General features: G+C 53.6%; 1 protein-coding gene and 1 long non-coding RNA gene across 4 annotated transcripts in view; one reads left to right on the forward strand and one right to left on the reverse strand.

Annotated features, from left to right (window-relative positions):
• The window catches only part of TBX5 (T-box transcription factor 5), a 44,152-nt gene extending 33,605 nt beyond the window's left edge, over positions 1-10,547 (reverse strand). The window contains exons 1-3 of one of the 2 annotated variants that reach the window (XM_085076150.1): positions 10,307-10,547; positions 2,657-2,832; positions 1,063-1,157 (exon numbers count right to left, since the gene is read on the reverse strand). In XM_085076150.1, the coding sequence (XP_084932276.1) occupies positions 1,063-1,157; positions 2,657-2,803 (242 nt within the window). In that variant the 5' untranslated portion in view covers positions 2,804-2,832; positions 10,307-10,547. Of the gene's footprint in view, positions 1-1,062; positions 1,158-2,656; positions 2,833-5,229; positions 5,924-10,306 lie in introns of those variants that run through there. The other variant, XM_085076149.1, reaches the window with a different exon arrangement.
• Positions 6,883-9,410, forward strand: LOC146430435 (uncharacterized). Of its 2 annotated transcripts, XR_014855367.1 has the most exons (3): positions 6,883-7,058; positions 7,610-8,135; positions 9,020-9,410. It is a non-coding gene; the product is annotated as an uncharacterized LOC146430435 (long non-coding RNA). The 2 variants fall into 2 exon arrangements; XR_014855366.1 differs by lacking the exon at positions 7,610-8,135.
• Positions 10,548-11,772: the final 1,225 nt, after the last annotated feature.

Consider the following 11,772-nt stretch of genomic DNA (forward strand, 5'->3'; position numbering starts at 1 on the left):
TCGCTACGACTTCATCCAACCAGCTCGATATTTATTTTTCCCCTCCCTCTTCAGGCACAATTTGGAAGACCACAACAAATACCAGCTGACAGAGCAAAATGAAAGTTTCACTCCGCGTTGTTGGTTGTGTCCCTACAATCTCAAACTACCACGCCTGGAGGGTTTTTTCCCCCCTTTTCTCCAAGGATTTTAATTTAAAATCACGCCGAAAAAAGCCTCCCTCGGGCTGCCCCGAATTTGTTGATAGGACTGGAGAGACTCTTTTACAGCGTCTCGCTGGCCGCTCTTCAATTTAACAACCCTCCACCGCATTAATATCCAGGATAATGTTCAATCCCCTCAACTACAGCCGCGTCCCCATATAAATATCTGCGGATCAGGTTTACTGAGCCGGTCATGGAATCGATTAGAACCCCAATAAAGTGGGATTTGCAAGGCTGTATATTTTTCCGCACTCCCACGCAGATAAACACGCGCGCAGAAATACAAATCCACATGATAGTGATTTGCGGACGCATCTATCTCTGCATCTAAACAGCTTTGTTATCTCTCTATAAACAGGAGCTTAAGACCGCGTAGACTTTTAAACGAGGTGAAGTGGCTGTGCTGGGAATAGTCGCCTCGCTGTGAGCAAAAAGAAATTAAAAACTCTGTAAAACGGCATAAAACCTTGGGGGGTAAAAAAGCAGAAGAGCCGAGCTGCTCTTTAAATAATAATAATAAATAATAATAAATAATAATAATAATAATGATAATAATAATAATAATAATAATAGTGGCCCACGAGCTGCACTAAACAAAGTTTGCTTTTTGGCCAAGTGGTTGCAACTCGCGTTCGCCTGGAAAGTTTCCAAAAAGGCCTGAAGTTGGAATTAATGATCCAACTGTTCTGGTTAAGAAAGGAGCCAGAAGAAACAATTTCTCCCGCGTCTCTCCGGGCAGGCCGGGCTGTGTCACACACACCGAGGGGCTCGGACATGGGAGGTGGCACTGCCCCCAGCCCGCCGTGGGTGTCCCCAGTCCCTGCACACGCGAAGGACACCGCGGACCTGCTGCTCTTACCTGCCGGCCTTTGTTATGATCATCTCCGTGCCCACCTCGTGGAACTTCAGCCACAGCTCGCGTTCGTGCAAAAACACCTTGATGCCCTCCATGCCCTGCGGAGGGGGGAGGCACAGAGCGTCAGCCCCGGCAGGAGCGGGGACAGCCTCGAGAATTGTGGGGACAGTCCCGGGAGGAGCGGGGACAGCCTTGAGCAGAGCGGGGACAGTCCCGGGAGGAGCGGGGACAGCCCCGCACGGCCCCGCCGGGCAGCTGGCAGGGAAAAGGCCGCGCTGTGCGAGGCATTCCCGGGAAAACCCTGCCTCAGAGCCGGCCGGAGGAGGATTCCCGGCCGGAGCGCGGTGATGCTGCTCAGGGTGGCCTGCAGCAGGGTCCGGCTGGCCGCGGGGCTGGCGGGGCGGGAGGCGATGGCAGGGAGCTCCCGGAGCCAGCTCCGACTGCATCCTCCCGAAGAAATCCCCCCGCGCTCCGGCCCGGCTGCTCCAGGGCCAGCCGGAGGAGATTTACACCCTCCCACGGGTGATTTACACCCCTCAGCCGAGCTCTGCGGGCTGGAGCGGCGTGGGGTGACACCCTGCGCCCCTCGCCCTCTTCTTTTCTCTTTCCCAGCCAAGCGCTGCCAGCCCCGCCGTTGGGCTCGATGCCACCGTGGGGACAACACAAGGGACACCTCAGCCAAACCGAGCACTTCTTCCCCTCTATAAAATCGCTGCCGAAGCGCTTCGGGGGTCTCTGGCCCCGAGCCCCCGGTGCCATTCCAGTGCCCATCCCGGTGCCCACCCCGGTGCCCACCCGGCCAGCCGAGCCTCCTGCCCGCACCCCACGGGCACGGGGGTTCCCTCGGGGGATACCTGCCGGGGACAAGTGGGGCTCTGCGGGGACACCCCACAACAGCAGAAGGAGAGTGGGTCACGGTGGAAAATCCCCTCTGCCCGCATTTCTCCCACTGCACTTCCAGGGCTGCCCGAGCCGCGGGAAGGAGCCGAGGGATGGCCTGGCCCTGCTCTGCTCGGAGCGCCCAGAGCCCGCCTGGGAACCCACGCGTGTCCGGCACAAGGGGGATGGAGGCCGAGGGAGGGGATGAGGGGCACTATGGGGTGCCCACGCGTGACAGCAGCCACTGGCTGCCCTCGCTGGGGGTGTGGGGTGTAGCTGTGCCCGCCTGGCTGCACAAGGGGCGCCTATAAATGTGTATATATACATAAAATATATACATTTCTATCTTACACAAATACACCCAGAAGAAATCTCCACTCTGGGTGTTCCCCCGTGAATCTGTAGGCTCAGGTGTGGACACTCGTGGGTGTCCCCGTAGGGCGGGATCCCCTCGCTGACATTTCGGGTGTTACTCCCTGCCTGTCCCTCCGCACCCCCAAAATCCCCGCGGCCGCATCCCCGCGGGCTCCAGGCTTGAGCACAACCTCAAACAACACCCCGGCAGGACGAGGCCCACGGCCAGCTGAGGCTTTGCACTCGCGTGGGGCCTCAAATAACCCAACCGCCCGGCCGGCGTGGGGGAAAACCCAGGGAAAAGGGGGAAATAACAACCAAATCCAGCAGTGGCGGCGTCGAAGGCGAGCAGCGCCGTGCTTACCTGCTGCGTGAAGGCTGCTTGGGGCGAGGTGGGTGACTTGCTGGTGGCCCCCAGCTGGCTGTCCTGCTTGGCTTCAGCCTGCAGCTCCTTGGCCTCGGAATCCGCCGGCGTGCTGGGGAGCCCGAAGCCTTCCTCGCTATCCGCCATGTTACGAGCTTCCTTCGCCGAGTCCCCCACTGCAGGCACACATCGGGAGAGAGCACAGATAAGAGACGCGCGAGTCAGTGCTGGCCTTTAATCAAACATGGCTATTTCTCGGGGGGTGCCGCTCGGAGCGGCGGGCAGAGCTGCCCAGACCCATCCCGCCACTCACTTCCAGCCGCCCGGGCAGGGAGCGAGGCCCTGCGACTTTGGGAGAGGGAGAAATAAAGACTTTTATTTATTATCGCAGCCCGCAAGGGATGATAGGATTTGGGGGGGGCTCGGGGGGGTGGGGAGGGAGGGGAAGGGGGAGGCGGTATTATTGAATGCATCTTTTGCAGGAGGTAAACAGCGGCGGTGTGGGGCTGCCTGGCAGCGCAGGGGCTGCGGAACGACCGGCTCGTGGCACAAATGGCTCTGCAGGGCTGGGGCTTCGAGCTGGGGGCTCCTGAGAGTCCCCCGAGGCTTGGCCACCCCCGATTCCTGCGGGTTCCCTGCGGCCCAGGGCGTTTAAAGTCCCCTCTTGGCTCGCTGGGAAGCTTTCGCCCCGCTCCAGCTCCGAGCAGCAAAACACCGCTGGCACACGAGGCCGCTTCCAGCACCCGAGTCCCGAGGAAAATTCAACTTCTTGCCCCTCTTATTTAAAAAAAAAAAACCAAACTAAAAGCCTTTTCTTCCCGTACCCCGGGCAGTTACAAGGAAAGCGAAGGATGGAGGAGAAAATGAAAATATAAAAGTGCAAATAAATCAATCGGACAAACCCCGTGCAAGGGAACGAGGACTGGGAGTGGTGAACGGGGAGTGCGATTGGGGCTGGAGTGAGCTAAGCCATAACATTTAGGATAAAACTGCACCGGCAGAGAAAACGAGCTGAAAAAAAAATACAAGGTTTATATGTGATGCGAGTAACCGCAGCGAGTTTTAAAAGCTGTATTTTGAGTTAGCTTTAAAGGCTCTATCAGGAATGGTAAAAGTTTCATAGCAGCACAAAAAAACCGAAAAAAAACCCCAGAAAAAAACCCAACAAAAAAAAAAAGATAAAAGTGATTGAATTATCTGTTAGCTTTTTATTGTTTTTAAGGAGTTCAGAGTTTCAGGAGCTTTAAAAACAAATACGTCTCGCGTTTTTCAAAGAAGGGGATTCCGTTTTGAAAGGCCAACCATATGGAGGCAATATTGGGTTTAAACACACGAGAATGTTTTTCAATGAGCTCTTCGCCCTGCACCGATACTCGAAAGCTGTTAAAAATCGAGCGGAGAGAGAGAAAAAAAAGGAATTCTCTCTTAAATGAGGAGGAAAATTAGGAGTGGAAGAGAAGGGGGGTAGAAAATGCTCATCCCCGCTAGCGGTGGGTAAGAGATACATGTCGGAATACAGAATTTAAAAGCGAAGGGACTGCAGGTCGGCACCTCCGGAGCTGCAGCCGCTGCCCCTGGCCGCTCCCTCCCTCCTGCCCTCCCTTCCCCAAGGCTCTGTTCCCACCGCGCACCAGCCAGCCCAGGGCCGAGCGGAGCGCTGCGAGCGCGGAAAGTGCGCGGGGCGCTGCGGGAGCACTGCCTCGGCCCGGGCCCAGCCCGCGGGGGCAGAGCCGCAGCTCAGGGACCATTTAAGGCTTTTCTCTTCCCCTCCTCCTCCTCCTCCGCTTTTTTTTTTTTTTTTTCCCCTGGACTGTTGTGGTGTCTTGTTTGTTTGGGTTTTTTTTTTTTTTTTCCTTGGGAAGCGCCGCTTCTGCATTTTTTAATCGATTTCCCTGCAGCTCGGAGCTGCCATTCCCCCGGAGCTGGTGAAGTTAGGGGGTAGGAGGAGGGAAAATAATAATAAAAAAGCCCTGAAGCGTGTTTATTAAAACAAAGAGGGACTCAGCCATGGCAGCGCAGCCCAGCCCAGCCAAACCTCCCCGATGCTCTCCGCGCCCAGACATAATTAAGCAGATATAAAAATAATAATAATTTTTAAAAAAGACAGGGCGTGACGACAAAAAATAACCCCACAACAGAGAGCAATTGGCCATCCGCGACTTCTAATTTCTTTTCTTTTTTTTTTCCCCTTAAAAGAGCTTCTGAGAAGAAATGGAGCTTGACAGAACCAGGCCGCGGTGGCTGGCTGAAAAATACATCTCGCTTTGCTAAAGTAGCGCCAAGTGGGCTTTGCGGGAGGAAAAAAACACAAGGAGGGTGGAGGGGGGAATACAAAAAAAAATAATAATAATAAAACCACCACCCTCTGCTTTTGTTCCGGCTTCGCCCCGGCGCCCCCCCAGCCCCGCGGAGCGCCGAGGGAGAATTTCCCCGCAGCTCCCGAGGCCTCGCAGCCCCTCGGCAGAGGCGATTTGCGGCTCCCGGAGCCCCCCGGCCAGGCGCTCTCCCTCGCCGCCGCTCCCACACCCAGGACAGACCCCGACGGACAGACATGGCAATGGAAGAGCTGTTACCTTGCTCGTTGAATTCCATGCAATCAATGCATCTCCACATATATAATGTGTGGGTTCTTTATTTTCCCCCGTTTGCAATGGAAATTACAATGGGATCAGGCTTCTCGTGTGCATGTTTCCTTTTTATTTATTTATTTGCCGAGCAGCATGTGAAAACCCAGCCTGGAAGGAAAAAAAATCTATCCAATGCAAGGCTGCTTCTCTCTCTCTGCCTCTCTCTCTCTCTCTCCTGCTCTCTCCAAACACTTCCAGGTTGTCAGACGCGCTAGAAAGGATCCTGAGACCAAGATAAAGCCCCCGCCCCCACCCTTCTCTCAGCCTCCAGCTCTCCCCAGCCCGCTCCTGCCGCTGCCCACCTAAAAATAATTTCAAAAATTAAAAATAGTCATTTAAAAAAAAAATTTAAAAAATAAAAGAGGGGGTGAGGGCGAAGGAGCGGAAAAAGAAAACAGCACCCTCTTGGGAAAGAAAAGAAAAAAAAAAAAAAAAAAAAGAAGAAGAAGGAGGAATGAATAAAAAGTTTCTGCCGGCTGGTGAGCCCAGCTCCTCCGGCAGGTTCGCGGCGCTGCTGCCGTGGCTGCGCGGGGCTGGGCGCGGGGCGCGGAGGAGCAGAGCGCAGCGCGGAGGTGACGTGGGCTCGTCCAGCTCCGTTCGCCAAGTGCCGGACCCACTGCCCAACCAGCTGGGATCTGCTCCGGAGAGACTCCCTCTCCTCTCCTCTCTCTCTCTCTCTCTCTCCCACAGCCCTCCCTCCCGCCCCCTCCCCCCCGAACCTCCTTTTCCAGCCTATTTTTCTGGCCGGCAAACAAGAACAAGGCACAAAGACAATCATCAAACTCCCCAGCAACCCTCCCCCCCTCTCCTTTACCTCCTTCCCCGCTCCCTCCCTCCTTCCCTCCCTCCCTCCCTCCCTCCCTCCTCCATCCATCTCTCCCAACCAAAGAGAAAATTCAGCGGCTGGGAATATCCTGCCCCCCCCACAACCCCAAAAATAAATCGCTGGCTCCTCTAACCTCTCGCCACCCCCAGTTCAGTTCCCCCTCCCGCCCTCGCAGTGTGGATTTAAACCCAGCTCCAAATTCGCTGGTGCTCCCAGCGGCCTGCTATTGGGGGGTGGGGGGTGTTCCCCCAAAATACACTTTCCTAATGGGTATAAACCTCCATAAACCCCCCAAAACAGCTGCCGAGCGGGACAGAAACCCAGCGGAGGTGGCTCTGGGCAGTGTGCGCGGGGCTGTCCCCTCGTCCCCGCTTGTGGCTTCATCCAGCTCCTTCCCCTGCCCTCTGCCATCCTCTTCCTCACCCCTGGCCGCTCTGCCCCGGCCGAGGCCCGCAGCGCCCCGGAGCTCAAATAATCAAGCCGTCAGCGAGGAGAGGGGCTCGGGGGGGTTTATCTGCATCTTCCTTCGCTCCCTTCTTTTTATCTCTTTTTTTTTTTTTTTTTTTTTTTTTTTAATGTATTATTGGGAGGGTAAAGTTGAATAGGTCAGCGCAGGGTAAACAGCCTCCCTGTCGCATTCTGCAGGCTGAAGAGAACCAGATTGGCGCGGCGGATTTTTGATAAGACTCGGAATAAATGGCATGGTTCAGATCTGCTCTGCCCACCCTCCTCCTCCTCCTCCTCCTTCTCCTCCTGCTGCCCCCACCCTCTGCTCTGTCCCCCCCACCCATCCAAAAAAAAAAAAAAAAAACCAAAAAAACTTCACTATTTTCTCCCTCTGAGTCAATTTTTTTTTTTTTTGGCGTTTCGAGGAAGTTTTCAACAAATCCACCCTCTCTCCCAGCTCTCGCAGGGCGCGATACCACCGGAGCCCTCCGAAAAATTCGAGGTGAGGAAGGGAAAAGTCTGGGGGCTCTCGGGGAGGGGGGATGAGCGTGTGGCTGCAGTTTGGCATCTCCCAAACCCTCCCCATGTGCGCGCCAGTCCCACCAGCTACTGGAGGAGAAACAGCCACCAGCAAACGCTTGCAAATCCGAATAACAAAATAACTGCACTTGTAGCCGCCGAGAATAAGCCAGAGAACGCTACTTAAACAAACAGAGCCGAGCTTGTCCCATATTTCATTATTTTTCGCGGGGAAAGGAGCCCGTGGAGCGTTTCCAAACACAAATAAACGAGCGGGCTCTCGTTCCCCCGCGGGAAAGGAGAGGGATCAGCCCCGGCCTGGGGCGAGAGGGCAGCGGGGACTCCGCAGAGCTCTTCCCCCGGCCCGGGCTGAGCTCCGAGAGGTGCAAATCCGAGGGGGAAAAGTGGGAAAAAGGGAATAGAGCAGCCGCGGAAGCAGGCGGAGAGCGCGGCCGGCCCCACGTGTGCCGAGAGCATCCCCGGAAAGAAAAGAGGTTGTTTATTTATTTATTTTTTTGTTTTCTCCTTCAAAAGAAGCAAAAGCGACGAGGAGAAAGATTTCTCTCGAGCTTCCCTCCCCCTCGGCGGAAAGAAAGGGAAAAGTTAAAAATCGCTGAAGTTGGGAAGAGCGAACCCGAGGCGCGGCCGCTGCCTAGAAAAGGACTCACCTCTCCAGTGCCAAACTAGCTCTCAAACACCTTGAAGACAAGTTGAAAACGATGCAAATAAATCGAATTTATTTCCGTCTGCAGGTTGGAGGAGGGGGGAGGAGTGGATAAGGAGGGAAAGCACAAAAAAACCCAAAAAAAAAAAAAAAGGACGGCAAATCCAGGCTGCCCAGGACTGGAATGGCAAGGAGAGGAACCTTGCAGCCAGGAGCCGGTTTGTGGTCTCGGACAAATTAAATATTACTGTTTATTAGCAGCCATAGTCGGATAAAATAAAGAGAGTTCAAGGCGATAGCTGCTATCTCACGAGCTTTGCTCCTATAGGACACGGAGACGTCACCAGCCACGCAACTGGCCTATTCTGTCATGGTTGACTGCGGCAGTAATGGAAGGTTAATTTGTATTATTCTCCTCTTTTTAAAGCTCTAGCAGGGAGATTCCTGCTTTTTTTTTTTTTTTTTTTTTTCCCATAAAGAAATCCATTCAGAGAAATGCAAAATGCAGCGTGACCTCTACGTGATGAATGTATATTCATATAAATATATAGAGATATATCTCCACAAGGCAGACTGATATATGCTGGTGTGAGAGAGTTTTTATCATAGATGAGTGTTTATCACCCAACAGGCGTGGAGCCGCTGGAAACCTCAGGAAAACCCACTTATGCTGGGAATAGAAAAGGGGGAAAAAGCAGGAGCAGAGCTGCTTCACCAGAAGTGAAATGAATCCAACGGGATTGGCATTATTCATCTTAATTTATTTTTATAAACAAATAATGCTGGTGGGGCGAGCAGGAAACTTGTCCAATGACTGCTCAGGCGCCTCTGGAAGCAAATCCGCTGGGCTATATATAGCAAATGATAACCTGGTTATTTGCCCGGATTCAAGTGGGCTTCGGCAACCAATTATTTGGGCTGATTAAATAAAGAAAAATAAGAGAGAGAAAAAAAGTTAAAAAAAAAAAAAAGGAGTAAATCCAGGCGATTATTTGCCAAATGAGATTGACAAGGGAAAAAAAAAAATCAAAAATCCTCCAGATCCCTGCAAGTGCAGCCAGTGGCTGCAGAGATGCCGCTGGTGCTGCCCTGTGCTCCATCTCTGCCTCAGTCTGGAGGAATTTTGGGATGCTCTCGTTGTCGCAGCAGGGAGATTTCACCCCAAAATAAAATTTTTTAAAAATTAAAAAAAAAAAAAAAAGAAAAATAAAAAGAAAAGGAAAAAAAATATACAGAGAGAAAGAAAAAAAAAAAAGCTAAAGCTTGTTTTCCTCCAACAGAAAAAGAGAGGAGGAGAAGCAGGGAGCGAGAAAAGAAAGAGCAACAGCTGAGGAAGAGCGAGGAGCTGGTGCTGGAGCTGGAGGTGCCAAGGTGAGTGTTCCCAGCGGGCAGCCCAGCCTGCTCGGGCAGCATCCCCCACACCCTGAGCTCCCCAGGCTGAGCTCCCCAGGCTCCCGGCAAAGCCAGGCCTGTAGGAAAAGCACCAGCAAGGATGGCGGAAAAAATAAAAAAGGAGAGGGGTCAGGGAGGAAAAGCCCCCCGTGCCCTGATGCGCTCGGTCTGGCCGAGCTCCGCAGCTCGGAGTTCTCCCAAATATCCGGGATGGAGGGAGAAAGCCACCGAGAGGAGGAATAAACCCGCCGAGAGGAGGAATAAACCCGCCGAGAGGAGGAATAAACCCGCCGAGAGGAGGAATAAACCCGCCGAGGGTGATTCCCCGGCTGGCACCGACTGCCCCAAGGAGCTGCCGCTGCCACGGCAGGACAGGACCTCACCCAAAATGCGGACTAAAATCCTCTCCCCCACACCGGCGTCACCTCCTGCTGTCCCCTGAGGTCCCCGCCGAGCCCCTGAGGTTGCCGAGGGATGGGAACAACTTCCCTCTGCCCGCCCGGGCTCTCGGCCTGCCAGCCTGGGACAGCCGTGACCTCCCTGCTGCGGGCAGTGCGGGATCCACCCGGGAGCGGGGCGGTGAGAGAGGCAAGGACGCAGATAAATACGTACAGAAATATATATATATTGAAGTACAGATGTGCCTGTGTGAGTGTGCAAAGCCCCTTTGCAAACACGCTCCCCGCACACGGTGCCTCCTCGCTCGAGCCTTTCGGCAGATTTTATATCCCACGTATTATAGATATTATTTATTTTATATATTTAGAGCGAACGCGCTGAGATTTAAGAGATACAGGTGAATAAACGCGGCTGTTTGTACACCTAAATATCCACCGAAATCGCGTGGCTGTGCAGGTGAGGAGATCTTCACACACACTCGCACAGCATTGCCAGCCCGAGCCATCCCTGCCCCGTCCGCAGGAGGGTTTCTATGGATAGTTTCGGGTTTAAAGAAGGGTTTTTGGGCTCTCACCAGCCCCGTTCTGCCCCCACCCTCGGCGCAGCTCGGTGGGAGTGAGCGCAAAGCTGCGCACCCGCAGAAGGAGGGCGAGAGGATCGCCGTGGATGCACCGCCTGTGCACCGCACTCCCTGTATACATCTATTTATATATCTATTTATATATCACATATCGATAGAAATCCCCCCACACGCCTTCTCCAGCAGCCTCCCTTACCTCCGTGGGGGTGGCTGCTGCTCGCCTCGGGGGTTTTTCCAGCCCTGGCAGGCTCGAGCGCGGATTTTCAGCTCCTCCCCGCAGCCTGCGGGAGCTCAGCGTTCAACCCGAGCAGCCCGGCAGCACCGCCCGGCCCCGGGGCCTCCCCGTTCTCGGGCCCCGCATGGCCCTGCCGGCCGCTCCTCGCAGGGTGTCCCTCGCCCTGCAGGCTTCTCCTTGCGGGATTTCCCCCGGAGAGGCGCGGGGAGGGAGGGATGGAGGGAGGGATGCAGGAGGGAGGGGGTGGCCGGCCGGGGGGTGCTGGCTGGCAGTGGGGTCGAGGTGTCAGCAAAAGAAATAGTGCCGAGCGTCAACTCGCTCCCCCCCACCCCGCCCGCCCTCCACACCCCTTGAAAATCACTTTTTTAACCAAATCGAAGAGGTTTTTTGGGTTTTTTTTTGATTCCTCTCGCCGCTCCTCGGCAGCCAGCCTGCCCAGGATGGGGCAGCGCGGCAGCCCGGCTTGTAAAACAGATACATCAGCACTTTTGGCTTCCCAGCTCTCTTTTTTCCCCTCCTTCCCGTATTTTCAGAGAGAATCAACTCCCTCCTAGCAGGCATTATTATTTTTCCTTTCCAATTTTAGATCATTTACTTCCCCTCTCCAACCAGTTCTCTCTTTGCCTTTATTTCCCTTTTGTTGGCCGCTTTTCGCTTGGGCGAAATACACACCTGGGAGCAAACAAGTGTTTAAAGTAATCCTCCTCTCCGAAAGCGTTTTTGTCCATTCACTTGTTGGGGGTTTTTTGGTGTGTGTGTTGGGTTTTTACCCCATAATTGTTTTCTATTTTTTTTCTCCTCTCAATCACGAGAACAGAGACTGACTGCATTGATCTGAGAGGTGATATCAAGAAAATACTTGTATAAAAGTCCCGCCGACGCAGTTCTCTCGTGTCATTGTTTCCATTACAAAACCCTGCGTTTAGTGCTCCAGAATTGCTTTAGAGAAACCTTCGGGGGTAGATACCTGCCTTTTTTATTTTCTTTTTATTTTTTTTTTTAATTACAGGTGAATAGCGTTTTTCTTTCAAAGTTTGTGGTTTCGGGTATTTTGGTTTGGGTTCTTTTTTTTTTTTTCTTTTTTCCCCTCTCCCTTCTGGCTACTTTAAGAAAAAAAAAAAAAAAACCAAAAAAATTGCAATTAAAACCCGTTCCTCCTCCCCGCAGCCCATTCATTTCCCAGGCGAACTGCAGGCTTTTAAAAATAGTGACGAAAATGAAAAATAAGGAGCCGGGCAGAGGCAGGGCTTGGGCACAGCGCTGCCCTTCCGCACCTCCCACGCGTGGGGTGAAGATCCCTTTTCCTCCTGGCTGCCAAAAACACGCTGAGAGGATCCCAAAATCCAGCCAGGAGCATCCCTGGAGCAAAAGGGATTCTCCTTTCCCTGTCTCCCTCCAAAAATGCATCTCTCCCGGGAGCAGAGCCC

This window comes from Lichenostomus cassidix, chromosome 15, assembly GCF_008360975.1.
Source record: "Lichenostomus cassidix isolate B80296 chromosome 15, HeHo_3.0, whole genome shotgun sequence".
Lineage (NCBI taxonomy): Eukaryota > Metazoa > Chordata > Aves > Passeriformes > Meliphagidae > Lichenostomus > Lichenostomus cassidix.